General features: G+C 44.9%; 1 protein-coding gene across 1 annotated transcript in view; it reads right to left on the bottom strand.

Annotated features, from left to right (window-relative positions):
* KDR (kinase insert domain receptor) overlaps positions 1-14,317 on the bottom strand; it is a 54,934-nt gene extending 40,617 nt beyond the window's left edge. Inside the window, exons 1-5 of the mRNA XM_081875632.1 lie at positions 13,969-14,317; positions 4,413-4,503; positions 3,680-3,876; positions 2,270-2,412; positions 1,664-1,832 (exon numbers count right to left, since the gene is read on the bottom strand). Of these exons, the coding sequence (XP_081731758.1) occupies positions 1,664-1,832; positions 2,270-2,412; positions 3,680-3,876; positions 4,413-4,503; positions 13,969-14,041 (673 nt within the window). The 5' untranslated portion in view covers positions 14,042-14,317. The remainder of the gene's footprint in view (positions 1-1,663; positions 1,833-2,269; positions 2,413-3,679; positions 3,877-4,412; positions 4,504-13,968) is intronic.
* Between the last annotated feature and the right edge of the window lie 8,321 nt (positions 14,318-22,638).

The following is a 22,638-nucleotide window of genomic DNA, read 5'->3' as shown; positions in this document are numbered from 1 at the left end:
TAGTAAAATTATCTCCATTCCTGGAGGCAACCAAAACAGTGAAATTTCAGATAAATGAGGGGGTTTGGGAAGTGGGGCCTGGAATGATCTTACTGCTGATTATTTTCAGTTATTTTCAGAGAGGACACACTGAAATAAAAAGCACTTGACTAAGTTTGTGGATTTCAGTGGGTCTTCTTTGAGTTTGGCTAAGTTTGATATAACCCAACAAATCGAATGAAAATAATCAGCTATAAAATGGCTCACTTCCCAAAGCTACCACTCTGCCCACCTGCCACACACCTGGTGTCATAATTACACCAGGAACTCATTTTTGCCTCCATGGTTTAAAACCATGTGCCCTGACAGAGCACATGCAAAGCAGAGTGCATAGGCCTTTGCTTTGATAATAATTTTTATTAATTTTCAACTACCATCCAATAATAGCCTCATTATAACAGTACCAAATTATAATACAATTACTAATACCAATCATTCAAATACGGAATTGATGGTTTGATATTTTCTTTATTTCTGCGTTCCAAAATCTTATTAATTTCAATTACATTCCCATATACAACATAATACATAATCCCTTATACAACAACTGCAACATTAATAACTTCTATTCATGTTAACACATTAAATGATTTATAGAACTACAAGTGTGGCACTCAAACAGTGCCTAGGCCTTTGCAAGCCCTGACAACCAACTGATCCTCAGGCATACAGCAGGTGGTCATCGCTTGGAAAAAAACAGCGTCAGCCAAATCGGAAGACCTGGCAGACCAGAGATTCTCCTCTGCTGGTTTTCACATTAATTTAAGGAATGTGGTTGGATTCAGTGACATGCAGTGAATTTTTCGTAGGGGAATAGTTAGGGCTAGAGGACCAGCTTGAGAGGGTGATGGGGCGGGGAATGTTTCACATGCGAGCATTGCACCTCCCTCCCTAAGCTGGGCAGACGTTTCCCAAGCTTTGGGAATGAGGTGCCAGAGGAACATTTAGGGGACTAGCCTAGTCCACTGACTGCACACCACTGGTTGGGTTTTGTCAGATGGCTGTGGTGGTTGCTCATGAGTAATCAGTCGGGACTCAGACCTGTCTTTTACAGGTTTTATTTTGGTGCAAAACTATTTACAGTGCCGAGCCACAAGTTCATGTCTGCCTCAGTCACCAGCAGAATCCGGGAGTGGTTGTTTCCAGGACCTCCCCCAACATAAGAGCTTCGTCACCCCCAGCTTTTCCTTCCTTCTTTGCGTTTTACCTCTGTGCAGGGTGGGCGATGGAAGGGACGTGCTTCCCTCCTGGCCGGCTTGGCCAGGAGCGGTGCTGAGGCTCCCAGCAGCATCCTCTGGTCCTTTCCCCTCTTCCCCACTGGAGGTGGGGCTTTCCCCACCACAGGAAGAGGAACTGCTTCACAAGATTTTCAGAAGTTCCCTGTAACCCAACTGCCCCTCTGCTTCCCTACCCTGTTCCAATGGCAGTACCCTGACATGTTTCTTCCTCTGACTCTCACCCAGACAGTATTGGACAGCCACGTTAGTTAAAATCCATACCATTTTAGTTTTAGAAAGATGATGGTTATGTTAAGCAACACAACTTCATGCTGTTCTGCTGAACCCTCTTCCATTAAGCTAAACAAAATGTAAGTAACAAATAAGATGGCCACAGAACGGCTTACCTACAACTACCACAATGTACATCACAGATTGGTAACTTTTGCCATCTATCTTCGCTTTGCAGTAGACCATGCTCACATCGTTGATCAAGTTGGTGGGAATAGTGAAGCCTTTCTGACTGTCCCATGTAATCGATTTGCCATCAGGGACAAATATTTTCTCCGGGTACTTCTGCATGGACACCAGGATATATCAATCGGTTAAACTGTCTCAGAGGATTGAAAGGATGTCCAAGTTGTCCACCACATTCTCATCCCACCCCCCAACATAGTCTCTTGCCATCAACCCCTCCTCCAAATGTAAAGAAAGTGTGAAGGTGTCAGCAGCAATTAGTCATGGGGACAGCAGATGCTTTTCTGGTGGCAGCACTGCATTTGTTGGAAGAAGGATGGGACAGGTCAAGGAGGAGGTCAAGGGTTAGGTCAGGAAAGCTCTAGGATGACAGTGCATGTGAACATGTGGGGCTACTGCCTCCTTGCCCTACTCCATCCCCACTCCAATGAGCTCAGCATCACTGGGAGGATGGTAATGGCTCTGGTACCCTTCATGATGCCATGAGTGAGAACTACTAAAATAATGGACAAAAGGCAGCAATTCCTTTGTCTTACCGCATACAGAGATACGTTCATATTTGACGTGGAGCCAAGGCACGGTACCACCACAGTTTTGTTTCCAGTTAAATATACCACACCAATCTGATCACTAACGGAAGTCACAAACGGAGACCGGCCATCGGGAAGGTCTGTAACATCTGCAGGGGAGCAGGGGTGGGGATCAGATAAATACAGTACAAGCAGTTTGCAAATACTTCTTAATTTGAAAAGCAAAATGATATACAACAGTGTAAATGAGTGATTCCATGTTAGGAAGCTGGAGTCCTAATACAGTGGAACTAATGGCAGGTGGAACCCCCAACAGATCTGTATCCTGGTCATAGCACGGGGGCAGATGGGCATGTTTCAAACTCTCTGCCCAGCTGAACACAATGATTAGGACTGTGATTACCTCATTCCCCTGCTAACCAGATGATTGATCTGAGGATGAGAGAAAGAGTGATCTACATCCTGTCTGGCCAGAGGCATCCTTGCTCTCTTGCCAGAGGAGCTGAGCCAGAGTGGAGAGGCGTGATTTTTGTGCCCCACTGGGCCTGCACAACTCCTAGGTAGGCCTTGTGTCTGGCCTATGTCCATGTGTGGTTGATGCAGACACCAGCATGTTTGCGTGCTCTAGTGTGTGCATGTGATGTGTGTGGCCTTTGCAGCAGCACACATGCTGTGGGTTTGGTCACATCTACCACCTGGTGGTGCAGCCTTCAGGTCCAGAATGTTTACCCACTGCTGCTAAACCCAGCTACAGTATTTTGGTCGGCTATGGCTCTTCCAGCTTACTGTGTTAACTGCTGATTACGAGCACCAAGGAAACAATTTATTTTGATACCGAATAATTCCTGCGATTGGGATATGTATCTTTTATTGAATTGTTTTTATTGGGTATGGAATTGTTTTTGAATCGTTGCTTTCTACTGAGTGGTTTTATTGTACACCATCTTGGTATTATTTTAATATATAGAAACTTTTAATAAATTTAGTGAGCCTCAATAGCTCTGTTGGTTAGGGTATAGTGTTGGGACCACCAAGGTTTGGTCCCCGTATGGGATTGCTGCCTATTTCTGCCTTGCAGGGCATTGGACTAGATGATCTCCTTCCAACTCTACAATTCTATGATCATCAATTATAAACATAAATATAGAAAGCCCCAAGCACCTATTATCTGCCTGGAGAATGGAACCTGTAGTCCTCTCTATAGGAAATGCCAGGGTCAACAAAGAAGTTTCTTTGCTCACAAGAGAGTGTGGGTATGTGAGGCTCTATGAAGCCCCTTAAAACTTTATGCATGTTTACTCAGATGTAAGTCCCATTTCTCCAACAGGACAAGCAAAGGTATAGAACTGCAGCTTTAATCTTCAATTTTCCAAACAGTTAAATAGGGGGGGAAACACCACTCCGGTCAGCACCTACCTTGTACATAAACATACACACTTGACATTGTATGGTTGTCTTGGTAAAGGCACTTGTAGGCTCCCGTGTCGTTGCCTGTTACTTTTGTAAGAGTGAGCATCTTACAGTAGACATTGTCTATACAGTCTGTCACCGTCACTCGATTTTCAGCACTGGTCTGGTTGTTAGGCCAAAGCCATTCCAAAGCTCTTTCACCACTAAGGTGGAAAAAATGAGAGGTATGAGTAATGGTAGACTCTGACATGATGAGGAATTTATCATGGCAGACCCCATAGCAATGCCCCCAAGGGAGTCCATAGTCACGCACCCTAAAGAAGAGTCTCAAACTGCAGGGAGCTGTGTTGACCTACTCAATATGGGGATCAGCAAGAGACATTATCAGTTAAAAGACACATTCCAGCCACGCAAAAGTGCTCAAGGAAGGGGTAAACCAGGGCCAAGGAAGGGTGTGGCTAAGTGAGAATCTTGAGAGCCTGCAAGGAGATGCCTAGAGGGCTACATGTAGCCCCCAGGCCTCTGGTTCTCCATCTCTGTCCTAAAGCTTTAAACAGGTGAACCAGGAATGCTTAGACAAACTTGGATTTTCCTTGGTTCCTTGTTTACATTTTTCTCTTTTGGTTATCATCTATTATGCAAAGATAGCAAAGAAAGTCACAGTAAAAGGGGGGGAAAGGTGATTCAGAAAAACACACATTTTATAAACACAACCATCAATGTGATGCCTCATCCTTACCTGCAATTAATTTGTAGCGTATCATTGGCTGTTACAGTGATAACAGATTTTTGGATGCTAAGGGATGGTGGATCCAATGAAACAGATGAGCCTGCAAAATAACAACAATAAAAGTAACAATTTTATTATTTGTACCCTGCCCATCTGACTGGGTTGCCCCAGCCCCAGACCAAAAAACATGCCAAATTACACACACTCAACAAAAATGTGATTATATGTGTCATACATAACTCACTCGTATGAAAATTTTGCTCCCATGCCTGATCCACGCAGGTCAATGGGATAGGGGTTGTGCATTTGAAGAGTTAAATTAGGAAGGATTTCACACATCATACAGAAATTCATGAGCTCTGTCATAACAGGAAGAATGGGCAGATGGTCAGAGGCTAGCAACTCAGCTCTGCAATTCATACAGCAAGGGTGGAGTTCCTGTTTTGTTGCACCGCTAACTTCAAGGTCTAACTAAAGGATGTGGGGCATTGAAACGAAGTGAACTTGACTCTACATGATGATCTCATTCTCTCAGGAACAACTTAATTCTTTTCTTACTTTTTTAAAAAAACAACAACAACCAATTAATTATAAATTCATCATTTGCCAGTGCTTCCAATTAATTAGCCTCATTCAACATTATTCTGAGGAACACATCAATATAAGCGTTAGACCACTGACTTAAATAAGGGGTCTTTAAACTGGGAGAGTCTGGTGTGCAAAATAGCTGGCTGATCCCACTGCAGCTATTAACAGCAAAGTTTGTGTATGTGAAGATGAACATACAGTGGTACCTCAGGTTAAGTACTTAATTCATTCCGGAGGTCCGTACTTAACCTGAAACTGTTCTTAACCTGAAGCACCACTTTAGCTAATGGGGCCTCCTGCTGCTGCCACGCTGCCAGAGCACGATTTCTGTTCTCATCCTGAAGCAAAGTTCTTCACCTTTCTGGGTTAGCGGAGTCTGTAACCTGAAGCGTATGTAACCCGAGGTACCACTGTATATGAATGTGGTTTGGATTGCAACTCCTATCAGCCCCAGCTAGCATGGGCAGGGGGCTGGTAGGGGTTGCAGTCCAGAACAGAAGTTGATGGAAGCTGTAGTAACTCCTCTCGAAGTTAACTTAATCCTATTGCTCAGATTTTTAGAGGATGCTTCTTTTGCTACCCAAGAGCTGAGAATTACACGGAGCTTAAAATTCATCTGTTCCTATAAAATAGGGCTGCCATCTTTCAAAAAGTGAAAATCCATACACAAAAGTTGAGGGTTTTTTTCCTTTTTTTTTTTGCAAAAACTCTAAAACAAATGACGTTTTTTGAGCTAGACTTCCGACATGTGTTGCCATATGTCTGGATTTTCCCACACATTGAAGCAATTTTCACCCAGTCACTGGTTCCGAATGATGTATTTCGGCTATGTCCGGGAAATATGGCAACCTTACTATAAAACCTATTTCAAGGAAGATGTTCTAAGTGTTTAGGTAAGATGTTCCAAGCATTCGTTGCACTAATTGTGTGGGTTAAATTAACAAGTGGTTTTCAAATGATGCCCCCTCAATGGAATGGCAGGCAAGCTTTTTTTAAAAGGCAACTATTGATCCTTCTCCCACAATATTCAATAAAGTGGAAAATAACTGGGCCCATTCTAGGGCACACAGTCAGCTCTCATGGCAATGGCAAAGTCCAGCAAGCCAGATTAGTGCCCCACAAGAATGAAAGTGCATCCATAGTTCAATGATGGCCATAGCTCAGTGGTCAAGGACCTCATTTGCTCCAGTTCAATCCCTCAACATCTCCAGGTAGGTCCAGGAAAGACTCCTGCTTGAGTCTCTGGTGAGCACTGCCAGTCATTGTAAACAATACTGAGTTAGGCGGGCCAATTTTCTGACTCAGGGATGAGACAGCTTCCTATAATGGAAGTCACATTCTTACATATGGAAGTCAAGAATACGGCTTTCCAGAACTGACGCCCTCGTTTCTAAATACGCTTGAGATTCCAAAACGATGCTTTAAGTAATTCATATCTGATATGTCACTTGAAACAGGAGCTCTGTTCCATGAGCAATACCAAAGAAACACTCGAGACAATTGGAAATTGCAGAGTTTGGAGAAAATGAAGGATAAGGTGCGAGACTGGTTACATTATGCTCAGATTAAAGAAGTTTTTAAAAATGACAAAAAGTTAGGTTTCCAGGTGGAGAAATCGAAGTTAGAAACAGAATTGTTAGAACCAAAGACCAAGGTACTATCTAGAATGTATAACTTGCTGCTAAAATGGAATACACAAGACGAAATGGTTAAATCGGCTATGATAAAATGGGCACAGGACATTGGGCATAACATTATGTTTGAGGACTGGGAAAGATTGTGGACCACTGGGCTGAACTTCACCGCATGTAATGCTCTGAAGGAAAATGTAATGAAAATGATATATAGATGGTACATGACCCCAGTTAAACTTGCCAAAATATACCATTCGTCTGATAATAAATGTTGGAAATGTAAAGAAAATGAAGGAACATTCTTTCACCTCTGGTGGACATGCCCTAAGGTGAAGGTCTTCTGGGAAATGATATATAATGAGCTGAAAAAGGTATTTAAGTATACCTTCACAAAGAAACCAGAGGCCTTCCTTCTGGGTATTGTCGGCCAGAAGGTGTTAAAGAAGGATCGAACATTTTTTATGTATGCAACAACGGCAGCAAGGATTCTCATCGCAAAAAACTGGAAAACTCAAGATCTACCCACACTGGAAGAGTGGCAGATGCAGCTGATGGACTATATGCAACTGGCCGAGATGACTGGCAGAATCCGTGATCTGGGAGAAGAGAAGATGGAGGAAGACTGGGAGAAATTCAAGATGTATCTACAAAAACATTGTAATTTGGTTGAATGTTAAGAAGGATGCTAGATTATAAAAAATTGGCCACCACTAAACTAGATTTAAATTTGATGATAAGTGAGACTAAAGAAAATATAAAATTTTTTGGAAGAAGTGCTAGATTATATTTGAATGAGTGGACATGAGATTGTAAACAAGTTGATAATTTGTTTGGAAAAAATTTTTAACGATGTAAATGGGAGCGGGAGACGTGAGGGAGTCCAAATAAGTGATGAAATTGTTGTGATAAAAGTAAGATCGTTTATTATTTGTGCATTTATATTTAAAAACTTTAATAAATATTTATAAAAAAAAAAATACCAAAGAAACACTCAAACACAAGGAGAGGAAGGGGAAATGCAATGTACCGTAAATTTCGCTCCATAACACGCAGATTTTTCCTCCTAGAAAGTAAGGGGAAATGTCTGTGCGTGTTATGGAGCGAATGCCTACAGATGGCGGGGGAATCTGCTGCAGTTGTGAGCAGTCCGTGGCTTGCTTTGAAACAGCAAAGCAGGTGTAAGCGGCTCCTGTCAGCGAGCCGAGCCGGGAGGAGGGAGAGAAGCAGAGCGGGCTTGGCTGCTTTAAAAAAACCCGTCCTCTATGTTCCTCTCTCCTCCCCACAGAGCTGCTAAGTAGCAGCGAAGCTTTTCAGCCAGCCTAGCCGGGAGGAGGGAGAGAAGCAGAGCGGGGTTGGCTGCTTTTAAAAAAAACCGTACTCTCTGTCCCTGCCTGCAGTTTTTTGCTGTCCGATTTTGGATTAGCCACTGTAGGGGCTGTGTGTGTGTGTGCTTGAGCTATAGTTCTCCTCCTCCTGCTTCCCCTTCGCTCTCCCTGCGCCCCTGCACTCTCCCTCCGACTTTAGAATTGACACTCTGTGTCTGTGTGTGTGAGAGAGAGGGCTCCTTCTCCTCCTCCTGCTTCCCTTCACTCTCCCTGCACTCTCCCTCCGACTTTAGAATTGACACTCTGTGTGTGTGTGTGAGAGAGAGAGGGCTCCTTCTCCTCCTCCTGCTTCCCTTCACTCTCCCTGCGCTGTCCCTCCGACTTTAGAATTGACACTCTGTGTGTGTGTGTGAGAGAGAGAGGGCTCCTTCTCCTCCTCCTGCTTCCCGTCACTCTCCCTGCGCTGTCCCTCCGACTTTAGAATTGACACTCTGTGTGTCTCTGTGTGTGTGAGGGCTCCTTCTCCTTCTCTTGCTTCCTGTTCACTCCCCCAGCGCCCTGCGACTTTAGGGCCAGTTCCCTCTCTGCGTGTGTGTGTGTTTTGACCTCACTGCGCTTGGGGGAGAGTGTTGGTCGCAATTTTTCTTGATTTGTCTCAGAGTGGTTACTATCATGGTTTCCTTGCCGGGGAGGAGGGAGAGACGCAGAGCCTGCTTGTTCTAAAGGAGCAAAGCTGGAGAGGAGCCTCTCCTGCATTATCAGCAGCATCCTTCTCCACACCCCCCACGCGAGCTCCTTGTCCCTTGAGTTCTTTTCCTTCCCTCCCCACTTAAAACGTGGTTACAAAGCACGGATCCACATGGATCCTCAGGATTTTTGCACTAGGTCACCCCAAATTCACCATCAGATCACATAGCATATCCATGGCTACAGCCTGCACCAAAACACACACGCACCCACTGTTTCATGGGGTCGCAATGGCGCAAAAACGTGGTTACAAAGCATGGATCCACATGGATCCTCAGGATTTTTGCATTGGGCTACCCCAAACTCACCGTCAGATCACATGTCTGTGACCACAGCATGAACCACAAAAATCATATATCCACTGTTTCATTTAGAATATTTTTTTCTTGTTTTCCTCCTCTAAAAACTATGTGCGTGTTATGGTCAGGTGCGTGTTATAGAGCGAAAAATACGGTAAATACGCTGCTATAAAAAACTGTAATTGAAAGACAAAATGGAATGTCATAAGGTCCACTGGCAAACCATTATTCTATCATTATTAGGCTATGGCAGTAATATTTCAATCATGAGTTGCTTTTCATCTGAATGTATGTCACTCGGACAGATTTTATAATCCGTTTTGGCAGCCACTGGCTCAAAGGGGAAAATGAATGCTAGAAAACAGCTATAGGATTGTTAGCATGTCTGCACAGAAAGACTTACTCCCAGGTAAGTGTACGACTAAGATTGCAACCTCACATTGTCCTTTCATCCTAAATTTATTATTAATATGAAATTACTTCTCTCATATTAACTTATTTTTTGCTAGCATTAAAGTAAATATATTAATAAACATTCTAAATTATCAGCTCTGTGGTGAAGTCGGCTTGCATTTCTCTTCTCCAAGCCATGTGACTGCCGGCACTACATCTATCATCTTAACTATTTAATTGTTGTTTCACTGATTCCTAAAACTCAGCAGCCATCCAGCAAGAACTGTACAGCTGCAGCCCTAGGCCCACTTACTGTGATTTACTTCTGAGTAAACAGGCATAGGACTCTGCACTGCTATCTGCCATTGATTTCCACAAAACATTTGCTAAGATTGTGCTCAAAGTGTATCCCTCAACTCAGGTAACCTTGGAGCAAACCTGCCAAATTCACATATTTATTTGGGTCACAGAAGCTCAGAGAAGACAGGAATGGTGCCAAGCATAGATTTATCTTCCCAGTTGGGTATCACCAGTGAAAGCCAAACAAGCAATAATGGGTGTGAGAGGAGGGGGGGATTTTGAAAAGAAAAAGTAAATTATATGAAACCTAAAGTTGTTCAAAATAGTCAAGAAGTCTAGCTCTTCCTTTCTGATCTTACCCTGAATATCAGTCACTGGTGAATAACCATGAGGAGAGACCCAGTGGTTTTGCTTGTGGCCTTCTGAAAGGCATCTGATCGGTTCCTGTATGAAACAGAAGCCTGGACTAGATAGACCAGGCATAGGCAAACTCGGCCCTCCAGCTGTTTTGGGACTACAATTCCCATGATCCCTAGCTAACAGGACCAGTGGGCAGGGATGGTGGGAATTGTAGTCCCAAAACATCTGGAGGGCCGAGTTTGCCTATGCCTGAGATAGACTTTTGGTATGATCCTGCAGGTCTTTTCTTAACTTCTTAAAACAGGCTTAATGGGAAAATTAGGGGGTGATATTCCCAGAGCCTTGATCCTCTGCTCACCAATATGAGAAAGCACCTATTTTAAGCACAGCACATACCATACTTTATGCGGCACATAGAACAGCACTGCAACAATAACACTCCAGTTATCCAGCTTTCAATAAGAAAGCACCATAAGCAAGCCAAAAGAGTCCTTTAGCAAAGGCAGTTCAAGGGGAGCGTGACTGGTCGGTTCGCACCGAGTGCTGAACTCTTGGGGCTTTGCAGCAGACACCGCAACTATGACACCCTAAGGAAGGTGAGAGGCAGGGGTGCTGGATTTTGGTGTTGCACAAGGTGTCACTGAAATTTGAGGAGCCAAGGTCTGCCACTGCCTTTAGCCCTTCAGACCATTAACAGCACGAGTGGTTTGCTCCTTACCTGCAATGCTCACCACCTCACCATTAGCACCAACAACCTAAAACTAGAGGCCACTTGGTAGACCTCAATCTACCTATGGCCACAGACGCTGTGTCCTGGGGACCTCCTTCAAATAATCACGGTCCTTCTGTTTTGCTGCTGCTTTCTTTTGTCATTGTACAAACCTCATTGCAGTTCGAATGATTAGTTCAAATCTCCCAAGAATCTCCTTCCGCCAACCCAACTTGCTGGGTTAGCATTTGGTCAGTGGTATTGTAGAATTGGAAGGGACCACAAGCAGTGCCCGATTTATGTATAAGCTAAGCAAGCTATAGCTTAGGGCCCCGCTCTCTTGGGGGCCCCCAACAAATTTAAAGGGGAAAAAACCTGGATGTACATTTCCAAAATATAAGATAAAAAACAAATAAAATAAAACATACATAGAGCAACAGTGTTTTGTATTGTGTATGCTCCTATGATGTAAGTAATGGGCCCCACCTGCTATATAAAGGGCTCCGTCACCTTCAGTAGCTTAGGGCCTCATCAAACCTAAATCCAGCCCTGACCACAAGGGTCTTCTATAGTCAACCCCCCTTGCAATGCAGGAATCTTTCACCCAACATGGGGCTCGAACCCACAATCTTCAAATTACAAGTCTCATGCTCTGCCGACTGAGCTATCCCAGGTAGCATACTGCTGTTTGGCTGAATTTTCCCTTGTTGCGTTCTCTTTTGTTTTTTAACTCACACCACTGTCACCTTTGCATGTGCATGGCGCTAATGGTTTAGAATATGCAAGTGCATGCCCTTTGTCATGGACTTTGCTGCCATAGGATGTAGCGCTCAGTGAAGGCTGGCCCATTAGGGCAAATGGGATGTTGTGCCACAAACCTCAGCCTGCCCTGAGCCTGCCCCACCTGTCTGCCTTCTTACCAGCCCAGAGATTGGCACAACCTGTCAGCATCCTCATCCTTAAGTCTCTTCTTAAATTTTATTTTGCATTTTTGCATTTTACAATGTTTCAACAATAGAAATTATTCCCTTACCTTTTCTGGGACCTCCCTCCCTCCCTGCAGTTTCTTATTTTACTGTATATCATATTTTGTACTGCATCACCAATTCAAACCTGTTCATAAATGTATCCTTTATACTTCCTTTAAGTTCTTTCTTACTGCTTGGGTTTATGTCACTCCTGCTAATGCTTTTAATTGTCTTCATATATTCAACACATTTTCTGTTTTCTTTAAAAAGTCTCTCAACTTGATCACTTATTCTTCTGGTAAGTTTCGCCATCTCTGCGTATTCCATCAGTTTTAGTTGCTGTCATCCTTAGTCTCAGTGATGCCCTTTGTGGAACTAAAGATGGGAGATGGATGGTGGTGAATCTAGAATTTATTGTCTCAGCCTGTTGTTGGTTCCGGCTCCATTTATCATTGCATCGTTCTCTCTACTACTGGTGGGCTCCCTGCCTTTTGCACGCTCCCTGCCCCGGGTCCCAGTGGTATCACTACTGGTATCACTGGTTGCAGTGTCAATGGGTTAATAATCCCAAAGGGTTAGGTAAAGCAAGACTGGCAAGGACTTTGGGAGGTATTTCACAAAATGAATGTCACCTCTGAGCCAGGGAAAAGATGTATAAAAAGCAGCACGTCACACACACTGATGATAATAACAACAACAACGATAAAGCTCACCAACTTAGTCCCCCTCCTTCCCAAAAAAGCTCACCAACTTAGCCAAAAAACGGTCAACAACTTTTGTGTCTGGATTTTCACTTTTTGAAATATAGCAACCCTGTGATAATAGCATCAATTATTAAGGATGGTGTGAAGACTGCATGCATGTCCATCCCTGCCCCTGTAATTGACAGTGGTTCCCTGTGGTCCGTTGTTTTGTTTTTTTAACATACCAACATGAACATGTGCAGACATGCACATTATTTGCAAATGATGGCGTAGTGCCATGGTCAATATTGCACCATCAGTGTGAGTGGTACTTTAGGGAGGCCAAAGAGGGCGGGCTCCTGTCCCAGAAAAGTTAAAATCTATTTAAAATATTAAAATAGATTTATTTATCTGTTGAATTTATATACTGGCCTATACCTGCAGGTCTCAGGGCGGTTCACAGAATCTAAATATCGATTACAATTTTTTTAACCCTTACACAAAAAAGGATTGGGAGGGGGGCACTTGTGTGAAAAGGACCTGAAAGTGGGTTTCTTGGAGAACCCATGGTGATCCTTCTGGAGGGGCAGGAGGAGATTTGGAGCCAGGGCCCTAAATCCTCTCTTCCTTATTCCCCAACCTCAGCCTCTCTCTGCTGCTGCTAAAAAAGACCCAACAAGGAGTTTGAGCCCTTCAGCCAGCCACATCCTTGCTCAGCTGAAATACGGAGGGGAGGGGGGAGACAGAGAAAGCCCCCAAGGCAGGGCCACTCCAGCTCATCCAGATAACCAAAGTAGCTTCAAGTCAGCTCTCTCAGCCCGGTGCATACAGCACAAGGCTAAGCGTTGCCTGTTCGGAAATCACTCGTCCTGAATTCAATGGGGCTTATTCCCAGCTACGGGGCGTCGCCGCCTTGGCCGTCGTTGGCTAGAGCGCGGTGCTGACAACGCCAAGGTTGCAGGTTCGATCCCCGAGTCAGGGTCAGCGGCATATTCCTGCATAGCAGGGGGTTGGACTAGATGATCCTCGGGACCCCCTTCCAATTCTATGATTCTATGACCAGAGAAGCCAACATGTGGCTGAAGGGTCGGGTCGCCAAGATCACCTGCTCATTTTGGATTCGGCTCGCTCCGTGCGCCAGGCGCTGCGCAAGACAACGCGGAACATCGGCGCTCAGCAGAGCAATCCCGGCCACGTCTACTCGGAAGTAAGTGCAGCTGAATTCGGTGGGGCTTAGTTCCAGTGGAAGGGGCTACGCTTCCAGCTGGTTCTTGTCACCTTTCTTTGTGCAAAAAGCCCCCCACCCACCCCCCGCGCGCGCCAAATTCATCTATCCTTCGACAGGCTATTTCTTCCCCCAAACCCAGGGAATTCCTCGGCACCTGGGGAGGCGGCGGGTGGGGGGGGTGTGAGTGTGATCTGTGCCAATCTAGCTTGGCTGAGCTGATTCCCTGGATCCTAGGGAAGGGGAGCCCCTAGGAGATCGGCTAAGTTATCCACCAACCAACCCAACAATAAACAACAACAACAACACACACACACTCATGCGCTCCTCTTACCCGCCTCAACCAGCCCGGGCTCCGCGGCAGCCCACAGCGCCAGGATCAGTCCCAGTCCCGCCGCCAGCTCCATGTCTCCTCGGAGCAACAAGAACCACAACAAAACGCGGTGGCAGAGCAGGTCAAGTCCAGGGGAAGCTACCCAACCCCGGGTGATCTCTATTATAGTCCAGACATCAGCTGCGGGGCCAAAGCCTCAGCCGCTTTGCCTTCGATCCGACCGCTTCAGCTAGCCAGAAAATCCGCGGAGCAGGCGCGACAAGCGCACTTCCTTAGGCGGGGCAGAGAAACAATATTTCTGCGGATTCTCCTCGAGGCGCTCCGATACCCAAGCAGCCTGGCCAGAATCTTCCCCGCCAGGCGGGGTTTTGCAAATCCGTGCTGACCAATCCCCGGGCCCAGCGCTCCTTCGGAGGAGGGGCTTGACACGCTAGCCCCGCCTCCGACCCTGATGTTTCTCCCCAATGCGCCCCTCTTCTTCTGGGGTGCATTTCTTGGAGCTTCAGCCGCAAGACCCAGAGGCAAAAATAAAATAAAATAAAAATCCTTTTTGGGAGGTGTACTTCTGAGATTCATTTCCACGCTTTTCTAGCTCCCTCTGGGACTACACGTGTGTCAAAGTTCTGCTTTCTAACTAAATCGAAAGTTACTGGCTTGCAGTTCAACCACATGTTTCTGCAAACTTCTTCCCCGTTGTGATGGATAGAGAGGTGTGAAACTGACCTATTTTTAAAGTTTTCAAGCAACTGTGTGGCCAAAGTCCAGTTGATAGGTTGTACCCTGGCAGTTTTGATACCTTCCTGAGTAAGACTGAAACTAGTTTCAGTAAAAGCATATTTCTATATATGAATGACTACAAGTGGAACCTGCAACAACTTTTGTGTGTCCAGATATTCACTTTTGAAATATGGTAACCCTACAAAGCGCACATTAAAAAAAGGGGGACTGTTTGCAGTTAAGAAAGTGATGGGGAATCATTCTGAAAAGTATGGGATGAATTCATGGGAAGATGTATAAACACCCTAAAAGCAAATCAAAACAAATGTTCCATATAGACCGGACATAGTCTAACCAGCGCATTTTATGCAAGAGAATTAGGATGAATGCTAAATAAACATTCCTCATCTAGTGAAGCCCAACAGAATTATTGTGGCACATTAGTCAGTGGGTGATATCTGGTTTAAATGTTTTGCCTGCTTTTTATTGCATATATGTATGGGTTCTTGTAACCTGCTTTGATATTTTAAATGAAATTGTGGCATACAAATATTTTAATGAATACAGTGGTACCTCGGGTTAAGTACTTAATTCGTTCCAGAGGTCCGTACTTAACCTGAAACTGTTCTTAACCTGAAGCACCATTTTAGCTAATGGGACCTCCTGCTGCTGCCGTGCCGCCAGAGCACCATTTCTGTTCTCATCCTGAAGCAAAGTTCTTAACCTGAAGCACTATTTCTGGGTTAGCGGAGTCTGTAACCTGAAGCGTATGTAACCTGAAGCGTATGTAACCCGAGGTACCACTGTAAATAAAAATAATAAATAATGTTTTGTGGACTAGAGCCCAGCTCATCAAATGCATGAAGTGTTGTACTCTGGTTGAGCATGAGGAGACCATCTTAATCCTGCTCTCGGAATCAGGAGTGACTTCCTGCGTGTTAAGATTTGTTACTTAAGACTCATTTCCAAGATCTCTAGCTTGACTTAAGTCTGTTTAAAAAAAGAAATGAAAGACCTGCACCTCTCCCATTAACACTGGAAACTCAATCTCTGCTACTCTGGTGGCCCAAATCTCATTAGACGCAACTTGCAAAAGCTCTGCTCTGAAGGCTCTGCAGGGAATGAGGGGAGAGCGGACCCCTCCCAGCCATTCCCAGTGCCCTTCTTCCGCTCCTGCTGTTCCTCTGCATCAGTCACGATTTCTCTTCCTCAGACCTGCCACAAACACCTCGTGCAGACAGGCAGGAGGGTCTGGTTGAAGGAGTCTGGACAGGACAGGAGGCAGCAGGAGCCCAGGACAACAAGTTGCCTTTTGTTTCCTTGATTGTTGAAAACAACAAGTTCAGAAGTGAGATCCAGGCAGAGAAGATCCTAACTTGCCGTCTGCGTTATCATTTCTGGCATCTGTGGGCAACATGAACAGCTTCCTGTTTAGCCCTCTGAACTCAGAAAAAATGGTAGAGCCATTCCCTTTCCTCTGTACTGTGCTTATAACTGTCCTACTTAATGAAGTTACAGAACTGTTGAGGCATGAGGAATGTGAAAGCCACTGAAGCTGGCATCTTACATTTCCTTGGGAGTAAAACCCATGGAACTCAATAGGGCTTGAGTTTTGCTTGGACTTTGAGATTTGCTTTTGGTCATACTAGTCATCCTGCATTTCTCTGCAGACAGCTTTCCAAGTCATGTGGCCAGCATGACTAAACCACTACTGGTGCAACGGGACACTGTGATGGAAACCAGAGCCCACGGAAATTCCGTTTCCCTTCCCGCCATAGCGGTACCTATTTATCTACTTGCACTGGTGTGCTTTCAAACTGCTAGGCTGGCAGGAGCTAGGACAGAGCACAATGCATGGTCATACTAGTCATCCCCTCACCCCAGAAAATAGGATTTCCCCCCCCCCCTTTGCCTTGAAGACTTTGGCTTGCTTGCTTCAGCTTCCAAAGGACTTCCATATAACTTCATACAGGGAGAAGTGGTGTTGCAAAAGGACATGAAACATGTTTGATTCATACGCTATCCGGGTGCTGACATATCTTCCACCTGGATTTACATCTGTGCTGCTCTTAGGTTAAAGTATAGATATGCATATTTTTACTGCTGCTTTGCAACCTGCAGCGATAATATTCAAGGGAGATAATGTAATTATTTTTCCCCTGGTCCAACCAGCAAAAATATTTTGACTTTGGAGGATGGATGGTGCAAAAAATAGAAACAAATCTATGCAACCCAAGGGAATGGGCCCTAAAAAAGGTCTGGGGAATGTTATTTCTGTACTGCTATGGATAAACAGGTTTATTAAATGGAAATATAGCAGGTGGGTTTCACATAATAACCTTTGGATGTGATAGAAGCTTGTTTGCTATGGGGCAATTGGGGCTACAATTCTATATGCAGAGACCTGAATGTAAGCCCCTTTCAATACAGTACGACTTACATCTGAGTAAACATGTATAGGATTACACTGTATGAAGTAAATTTAGCCATTTCCCCAAGCGTCTTGCCGCTTATGTACTCTTAAGATTATATAGGATCACTTAATAGTGATTACTTATGCTTTAACAATTAAATGATCATGAGTATACTCCCTTGCTTTGTAAATTTAACATGTATTAGTGGCTTGCGGGATTTCTAGAGGAAAGGAGAGGAAAGAAATAAACCACAGAAGAAAACTGAGGTTAGACCACCGCTGCCGAGACATGGATGAACTAAAGTTTCATCATGACTGTGTAATGTCCCGAATCAGTGAAAGTCGTTTTCCAATGCCCCTTGCCTTCTTTTTAAACAGCCCTGTCATCAGGAAAATGAGCTGGGAATCCCTCCTTTCACTTCCTCCCCATTAGATCCACATGTTTCCTGACCTGTTGGCTTTTTCAGCAGGGAAGCTTGCCACCTGCGCTTCAGATCTGTCAACACTACAACGTCCTGTACCTGTCACATGTCCAGAAATTGTTATTTCAACAAAAATGACCATGCAGGACTACTCTGGTTATTCAGCAGGCGGGCATTTATTGGATTTCTGGTTCCTTCACCTTGGGCTTGATGCTCGTGGTGCCCTTCCCATGCAAATGAACTAAATATCTGGGCCAAAAAAATGAGTTTGTTTTCGCGTTTTAGGAATAAAAAAATGAATCCAGCAGTTTCAGACTGGTCTTGTTTTTCAACCCAGGGACATTTTTATTTCAGTCTCCATTCGTATGTGCAAATTTTCATTGCCCCTGTGAAATTGAGCTCTGGCGCTTGATTTGCATAATAATTTTTGGCACACTGACTAGTAACATTGGCACCAATAGGACATGGCTCAGGCAAAAGGTGAAGTCTGTGCCATAGCTAGGGAAAGCTGGGCAGGTCAAGTGACAATAAAGTTAAGGTCCGTTCACGTAAGTGAATAATGATGCGGCAGGTACCTGAACTGTAAAGAAGGCAGTCTCACATGGCAGACTTTTCCTGCGAAGCAACTTCTCATGCAAATGGCTTGGCACAGAGGTGGGAGACCTTTTCCACCCAGAAGACCACATTCCCTTCTTGACAGCCTTCCAAGTGGTGGGTGAGACTAGAGGGGGGAAAGAGGGGGAGCAAAAAAATGGGCATTTTACCTTTCTGCAGTAGGATAATTTCTAGGTAAAAAGGTAAAGGACTCCTGGAGGGTTAAGCACTCATCTCGCTTTCAGGCCGAGGGAGCTGGCATTTCTCTGCAGACAGCTTTCCAAGTCATGTGGCCAGCATGACTAAACCACTACTGGTGCAACGGGACACTGTGATGGAAACCAGAGCCCATGGAAATTCCGTTTCCCTTCCCGCCGCAGCGGTACCTATTTATCTACTTGCACTGGTGTGCTTTCAAACTGCTAGGCTGGCAGGAGCTAGGACAGAGCAACAGGAGCTCACTCCATTGCGGGGTTTCGAACCACTAACCCTCCGATCGGCAAGCCCAAGAGCCTCAGTGGTTCAGACCACAGCGCCACCCACGTCCCTATTTTAGTATCTATACACAGTTGCACACCCCTCTCTGTCTTCCATCCAGGGAAGCAAGGGTCAGGGTCAGAGTTCAAGGACACATTCCAGCTAGGTAAAAACACTTGAGCTGTGAAGCAGGGACCGAGAGGGGAAGACTTCTGAGAGCCAGATAGAGAGGAATTAGCCCCCTACCCCAGATTGAGGTTCTCCACCCCGGTGTAAGATGTGAAACCAGCAGCGGAGTGAGTTTTCATAGTGCCTGGGGCACACACACATGCACCAGAGGGGGCGCAAGGTGCCAGGTGTAGAGGGCAAACACAGCCCATCCTTCGGTGCTGCCATTGCCACCGGAGAGACGCCAGCCCTGAGCCCCTTTGTAAGGCGGGGATCTGATCAGATCCCAGCCTTGCAAAGCAGCTCGTGGAGGGTGGCGTGAGAAGCACGCAACAGCCATGTGCCCTTTGACCCCAGCCCATCGAGGACAAGGTTGGGGTCAAAGGGCATGTGGCATCCTTCTTACACTACCCTCCTCAAACTACTTTGTGAGGGATCTAGTCAGATGCCAGCTTCCCAGGGCTGCACAGGGCTGGCAGTACGAGCAGCGCCTCCCCTCCCCAAAAATGCTCCCGGGGCCATTGCCCCAGCAGCCCCCACTCCATGCTATGCCTCTGTGTGAAACTTCCTCCACCCATTGCCTTATTTTCCCAAGCGCCACTCAGGTTGTTCAACATTACATTCCGTGAGTGCGAGGTCTTTGTGCCTGTGCACACACGTAATTGAGCTGCAAGCTCATACTCATAACCTTCAATGAGTGTACAATCTGGGCACACAACGGCTGAGCTATAATTGTGGGCTTTCTTGCACACAAACGCTTTTGCATGTGCGGAGACACAGGTCGGGCCAGCGTCCACTCTATTGCAGAAGGAAACCCGTTATCATGCAAGCAATTGTATGTGAGAACTGGATCCCAGACAAAGCTCGGACACAGCCTGCTAGCTGTGGCGAGGATGCATATCTGGTGGAAGAAGCCTGTCTCCCGCCACCCAGCAGACCCTAATGCTCACGACTCCTTAGCCTGCAAATGACAAATCCCCTGAAATTGTAATAAACCCCCTCTTTGAAGACTGACACTGATTTATTGCTTTCCAAGTACAATGTGCACAGCTCGATAGGTGGAAGCCCATTATGATTAGGTTGGCCAGACATGCGTATGGTCCAAGGATGTCCTCTACGTCAAGCGCGCACCAGCTCTGCAGTAAAAAAACACACCAAAAAACCATTTATTTATTTATCTATTTATTTATTTATAACTATATAATCTGCAAAACCCTAATTGTGTTTACATAGAGGGAGAGCAGTAGCAGAAAGTAGAGGTTTAAGATAAGACAGCCAGATAGTGGATTAGCTGTAATCTGCAGGTCTAGGTCTATGGGCACGTCACAAATCATACGCTTGCACTTTATAGCACAGCATCTGGTAGACTTTTTCAGCATCTTGTGCCTTGTTTTACTTTCACCCCCCCCCCCGAAACAGCAGACATTTAGCCTTCATAGTTGAAATGGGAAAAAACACATTAAAATAGGAAGGTCAGCAGCCAGGGGGGCAAAGGGGGGGGAAGGTCCAGAAACTGAAAGTAGTTGAATTAGGGTTTTCAGTGGCCTGGAAATAAAATGACCTTCTCTCAGCAAATCTAGCACATGTTTAGAATCATCCCTTATTTCTTTTGCCTTATGTTGAACTACAAATCCCCTCCTTCAAAACAACAACAACAACAACCCCTAAACCCAAGGTGCATAGTGCTCAAAGCTACCCATTTTATATAGGTATCACCTGCCCTTCCCCACTGACAGCTACTGCATATATGGTCAGGTATGAACCCATGAGGGATGTGGGTGGCGCTGTGGGTTAAACCACAAAGCCTAGGACTTGCCAATCAGAAGGTGGGCGGTTCAAATCCCCACGACGGGGTGAGCTCCCATTGCTTGGTCCCAGCTCCTGCCAACCTAGCAGTTTGAAAGTACATCAAAGTGCAAGTAGATATATAGGTACCACTCTGGTGGGAAGGTAAACAGCATCTCCATGCGCTGCTCTGGTTTGCCAAAAGTGGCTTAGTCATGCTGGCCAGATGACCCAGAAGCTGTACGCTGGCTTCCTCAGCCAATAAAGTGAGATGAGTGCCACGAACCCAGAGTCAGTCACGACTGGACCTAATGGTCAGGGGTCCCTTTACCTTTATGAACCCATGAATCTCCAGGAGAAGAGTTGCATAACGGTGGAACAACCATTAGTGTTCTTTCCTCATGTGCTAATGTCTGCAGGAAGGAATACCAGTAGGCGCTTTATAAGAAGTGGGTGGTTGTGTGGAAATGAACATATGGGAAAATTGTATCTGGGATACAGTGGTGTCTGAGCTTCTCACCAGACACAGAAGGGCAAATAAAGCCATAACAAATAGAGACAATTTCCAAGAAACATAGACCTCTTACTTTAACTACGTCAGGGGCGCTATTTAGGGGGATGGGGGCCATGCCTCCCCAAAAAAATTCAAGGAGGGGTCTGCCCCCCCAAAAAAAATGTGATGACCATGTGCACCCTCTGTGCGCACTACGTAGCATGCTTGCATCATTTGCACACGCCATGCATTGTGCTCTCATCACGCGACATCAGCACATTGTGCATGCACGGCTACACATGTCGCACAGTGCCAGCCCCTCCCAGCCCCTGAATCATAGGGACAAGCCAGCACACTTGAACCATGTTAAGGACACAAATCAAGACCTTGCTATACCAACCACTCAATATTCTCAGTGGAGAGGTTACATTAAGTAATATGTTTGAATGTTGAATGTGCAAATTTATGTCTAATGTCAATGAATAGGACAAACTCAATTAGATGTGCTGGTGGATAGGTGTTTCATGGTTCTTGTATTTGTTTAAAAACATATATATATATATATATATATATATGCAGGTAGATATGGTAGTATGGGTCTGTACTATAGTCAACAGTTCCACAGATCAAGCTTATATGTGCTGAACTCTGGATATGGAGAACATACCCAAACATTGTCCAATGCATGAGAGTTTACTACACATGGCAGCCCCATGTGCGCAACTCCATTGTAGAAACACCCACAAAAGTATTTTGAAGATTGAGATCTTTAAGGTTCTGCTTTAACCACACTGAAAATACCAGGAAAACATCCAGGAAAACACAAATTCACCTGATTGAGTAAGTGACACACACACACACCCCTTGACTAGAATAATTAGGATGCAGTATAAAATTGTATGCCTGTCTTTGGGGATTCCAAGGGACTTTGATGCAGAAAGTGTTTAAATGACAAATGTGTATTTATTTTACATTACGTTCAGCATGTTTACTTTTTATGATAAGGTGAGTTATCTATAGCTTGCATAATCTTTCCCTGTCACTCCTAGAGATTAAGCACCATTTTCTCTGTAAACACGACTTTCCCTCCTCTTTCTCATTTCCCTAAAGGGAGCGCCAGTTCAAATGGCTCCTTCACACAGTGAGCAGGCAAGGTCTAATAAATATATCACAACGCATAAAAGAAACCCTGTGACAAAGGAGTCTTAAACCCTTCTGCTTATCTGAAGATATTTCTGTTTCACTTTTGTTTCCTGGATTCCCCTTCTCCTCCTCCTCTTTAACGAGAAGCTACTGAAAACAACTAATATTGAAAGAAATGTTGGAAGGGTACTTTTTCAAAACCAAAAACATTGATTAGAAAACCAGTCCCATTCTCCTGGACACCATTATTAACTGTTCACCCCAGGGAGAAGTATTGCAAACATATTGACTGCAGACTTTGTACTGCATTCTGTCTTCAATCTTTTAAAGAAACAATATTTGATTTAACTTCTCCATACTGAGATAAAGGTAGAAATCTATCCAGATCTGTTACTAAAGAGATTAACAGCTCTAGAGTATCGCTAGGTTAAGATAAATTTACCTGTAAGGTAAAGGTA

The sequence above is a fragment of the Podarcis erhardii genome (assembly GCF_964252035.2).
Source record: "Podarcis erhardii genome assembly, chromosome: 9".
NCBI lineage: Eukaryota > Metazoa > Chordata > Lepidosauria > Squamata > Lacertidae > Podarcis > Podarcis erhardii.
This window is presented reverse-complemented; position numbering and strand designations above follow the sequence as displayed.